This window comes from Bidens hawaiensis, unplaced genomic scaffold (assembly GCF_021521415.1).
Source record: "Bidens hawaiensis isolate Kalapana, Puna unplaced genomic scaffold, B.hawaiensis_p1.1 tig00028053_1, whole genome shotgun sequence".
In the NCBI taxonomy this organism is placed as follows: domain Eukaryota; kingdom Viridiplantae; phylum Streptophyta; class Magnoliopsida; order Asterales; family Asteraceae; genus Bidens; species Bidens hawaiensis.
The window spans coordinates 114,184-118,601 of NW_027494561.1; the positions used below are offsets into that span (position 1 = coordinate 114,184).

Consider the following 4,418-nt stretch of genomic DNA (forward strand, 5'->3'; position numbering starts at 1 on the left):
CTTTAGTATCATCCCAAAGGCCAAAACTTAATATATAAATAAATCTAACATATAACTTATATAAAGCGATGGTTGATTACTCTTGATTCTAATCATTTTTAGTGGTCAACAAAATTGGTATTAAAACACCTGGATTTAAGAAGGGGAAGATTGATTTTGGATTCACGTTTAAAAATAAAAATGAAAATGATGTAAACATATTTAATTACTAAAGAAACTAACGACTAAGTTTAAGGTGGTCATGGTTCCTACACGCCACAACAACGTCCAACATTCATTCAAACAAATCATTATCTTCTTCTTCTTCTTCTTCTTCTTCAATTGAAGCATCAAAGCCACCACTGAAAATGCAGCTCCTAAAATCTCCATTCCTAATATCCACTCCAAACCTCCACACAAACACAACCAAAGCCACTCCTAATATCCGTACACGCGTTTCAATCAAACCCCCACCGCCCGAATTCGACTTCAAGACCCAAATCCTATCCGGGTCTCGAGCCATAATCGCCCAGACGCACCCGGAGCTCCTCGATTTGGCCGATGAAGGCAACTTGGTTGTCATCCGGAAGGATCAGTTCGGTCCGGTTCCGGAGTGGCGAGCTGAGTTTGTGGAACCGGAGGTTATTTGGTTGCTGGGTACCAACCATGTGTCCGAGAAATCGGCGCTGGATGTCGAACGGGTTGTGCAGACGCTGAAACCGGATAATGTTGTTGTTGAGTTGTGTAGAAGCAGGTAATCACTTTGTTGATTTTTAATTGGGTTTAACTTAGTTAGTTTATACGGTGTTTGGAGACATAAGACATTGTTGTTGTGATTCAAGTAGTTGAATAGTTGCTAACATTTTGTGCTTGTTGGTTTTTCAAAATTCTAACAAACCGAACCATGAACACTGTTGGATAGTTTGTTTTCTTCTATCCATGGCTTAACTATACTTGTTACAGACATCATTTTCAGAGCAGGAATTATGTACGCATCAACTGAAACTGATGCCGGGCCTATGCTAAAGTCCAACCCCTTTTCATTATCTGGTTCCGGGCTCTTTGGAGCCGTTGGTCGCAGCATCAATCTCGGTAACTATCCAAACATTTCTCCTTTTATTTCACCAAATTAACGACCTTTATTTGACTCAACAGGTGGCCAAACAGCTCTAGCATTGCGTCTATTGTTAGCAACATTTTCTTCCAAGATTTCTTCAAACATCAATCGCCCTTTTGGTGATGAGGTAAGCAGTGTATACATTATACATATACGCATGCATATTTTTAAATAATCAGTTGACCTGTTTTATATACAGTTTCGTGCCGCACGAAAAGCTTCTGAGGAAATTAGTGCTCAGGTTGTACTAGGAGACCGGCCTATAGAAATAACGGTATGTATCCGGTTGATATTGTGCTAGAATGTGATTATTCTATTGTGTTTTTGTATTCACATTATTTGTTATTAATTTTTAGCTTGAAAGGGCGTGGAACTCACTAAATTGGAATGAAAAACTAAGCCTCATTACCTCGGTTCTTCGTGGCATAACATCTTCCGACCAGTCAAAAATTAACTATAAGGTGTTAAATGAACTAAAATTTAAACTGCTACAATATTAGTATTTATTTCGTTTTGCATAGAATGTTAAGCTGACCTTCAGTGTCATGTTTCAGGAATCAACCACAGACAACACTGATTTTCAACTTTACGAGCAGTTGAGTTTCTCGTATCCGTCTTTGCTACAACCTTTGATACACGAACGTGACACTGTAAGTTTCTTTCTCATTTTGCGGTCAATAACGATTAACTAGAGCTGGCAAGACGGGAGGGTTGGGTGGCGAGTCAAAAGGGGTTCGATTTGATCGGAAATAGGGGTGTGCGTGAGTTGGTTTTGGACTCAAACCAAAAACCGAAAATATAGTTTTGAGTTTCTAAAAACCGTTCAGCTTCGATTTTTTCAGTTTGGTTCGGTTTTTACTTTTATTTTTGATCATTTGGACTTGATTATTTTGGTCTTTTTGTTAAATAATGATTAATTGATGACTATATATTTGGGCCTAAAATATTTGGGTTGCACTATTTACTAATTCTTATAAACTCAACATTCAAAACTAGAAGTGGAAATCCATAAATTTGGTTCAGTTCTATTTTTTCGGTTTTAATTTTTCGCAAATCTGCAACCGAACCAAAAATTCGGTGTTTACGAAAACATAAAACCAAATCATGAGTTTTTGTTTTGGTTTGTAATAAATACTGTTACACACACTAAGAATCTAAATCTTTGAATAAAATGATATGGGATGTTGCACATCTTAAAAGTATATTTCAGACACCTTTCAACCTGTCTGATCAATTTAAGTCATAAAATAACACAAACCGACATATTCATCAAGACCCGTTTGAGTTTTAACAAGGCTCGAATTCTTAAAGTGTTGACCGAGTTTTATGACCTATGGTATATTTGTTCAGTATATTGCTTGGTCGTTGAAGCGAAGCAAAGCGGTAAGAAACAGTAAGAGGGTGGTTGGGGTAATTGGTAGAGGACATTTGAACGGTGTTATTTATGCACTAATCTCGGATCTTGGAGACTTGCGGTTTCGTGACTTGGTAGGAGAGAGACCCGCAACAGGCGGGTCTTGGGTCGATACGATAGTCAAAAACTTGGTGAGAGACACGATAATTGGGGTTGTGATATGGGCTTTGTATGAACAGCTAATGAATTGATTGATGTATGTAAAATGTTGTGTCAAAGGAGCTTGGAGAGTCAACATCAAGGGTTTTGACTTTTGACACTGTTTTATGCAACAAAAATTGGTTCTGTTGTAATTTGATTTGATTAAACATGGATATATGATTAAGCAAATATGTTAGAAGTGGGAACAACCGATTTTAAGTAGAATAGTAGATTATTAACATTTTTAATTGTGTACTAATTAGACGGTTTACCCTTCATGCTTTCTCTCATATGTTAAATCATTAGACTAAAGGGTGTACATGCCATTTTGCTTCCCAATTTACAATATCACCTCAGCGCCACATCATACCTTCTCTGTTTCACTCCCTTTCACAATATTATGGAAATGGTCACCATTTTAGAGCATTCTCATCCAACTCTCTATCCCTAAATTCAAAATTACATTAAAACATACTACATTTTCTCGCTTCTTTTCAATTAAATAATATTTTTTTATACATTTATCATTACCATTTTTCTCTCATTCACTCACAAGCACTTTCAAAATATATTAAAAAATTATAGGGGGTGAACAGTAGCTTTTCAAATATACAGAAAAATCACTGCGTTTTCTAAAATATAAAAATTCTTCACTCACAACACCCTAAATCACTCTCTACATTATAAAAACACCTCTCACATAATATGGTGGATTGGATGAGAATGCTCTTAGGGTATGTTTGGCAAGGAGCTTTTAAGAGCTTTTAGGAGCTTCAAGCTTTAAGCTTTTAAGAAAAAACTCATATTTAGTAAAAAGCTTTGTTTGGTAGAAGTAGTTTCAAGCTTTTAAATTGGTAGAAAAAGCTCCATATTTGAACGCTAGTATTGGTAGCGTTTGAGAAAAAGCTAGCTACAAGCTTTTACATTTGAATTTACAAGTTTAGTACTTGAACTTCTATCAACTTTTGTTAATTTATATAATAGTTACACATTCAACCATTATTCAAAACTAACTATCCCCACGACTATTTTAAGGGGCGTAACTTTTTCACTCGTTAATAATTTTTTAAACAAATTACATCATAAAAACGAGCATTTTATTTTCTTTAATTTGAATATGATATTGTTATACTTCTTTAACTTTAAAAAATTAACATACTACGTGATTATCGGTTATGATCGGTAACAAGTTGAGTCAGGTAAGCACGAGTCATGTGTAAGACCAAATTAGGAGTCGAGTCTGATGAACTTGAGTCATGTGTAAGACCAAATTAGGGTCAGAACGAGTCGATACAAAAAGGGTTAAATTAGTTCGGTTCGTGTCGGTACGTTATTGAGTCGAAAATGGTCAGGTCAGAACATGTTTCAGATTAAAACAGTGCATGTTCAGAGAGGGGTTCATATCAAAATAGGTTGGTTTAAAAATTATTTTTGAAATTACTGTATATTTCAGCTTTGTTTCTTGATTTTCGCCATCAGTTACACACTTACAGCCTTTCCATGAATTACATGTCTACATTCAGGTTATGCATGCACTGTCATCAAGTGAATCATGTACCGACACTAATTATGCGGTTGATATTAGGTTGTGCGCCCATTCCGCCGCACCGCGCGGGCACCCAGCTAGTTTTATTAAAAGCTTCTACTAATCTGCCAAACACCTAAACAAATTTAAAAAGCTACAGCTAGCAGCTACCAGCTTCCAGCCTTCAGTTACCAGCTTCCAGCCTTCAGCTTCTAGTTTACAGCTAACAGCCACCAGCTAGT

General features: G+C 36.3%; 1 protein-coding gene across 1 annotated transcript; it reads left to right on the forward strand.

The window, feature by feature from the left end:
- Window positions 1–253: 253 nt before the first annotated feature.
- LOC143576300 (uncharacterized) lies at window positions 254–2,756 on the forward strand. The gene is made up of 7 exons (XM_077060421.1): window positions 254–733; window positions 956–1,071; window positions 1,135–1,223; window positions 1,296–1,370; window positions 1,453–1,557; window positions 1,651–1,746; window positions 2,447–2,756. The coding sequence occupies exons 1-7, from the start codon at window positions 348–350 to the stop codon at window positions 2,699–2,701; spliced, it is 1,122 nt and encodes a 373-aa protein (XP_076916536.1). The 5' UTR covers window positions 254–347; the 3' UTR covers window positions 2,702–2,756.
- The last annotated feature ends 1,662 nt before the right edge of the window (window positions 2,757–4,418 follow it).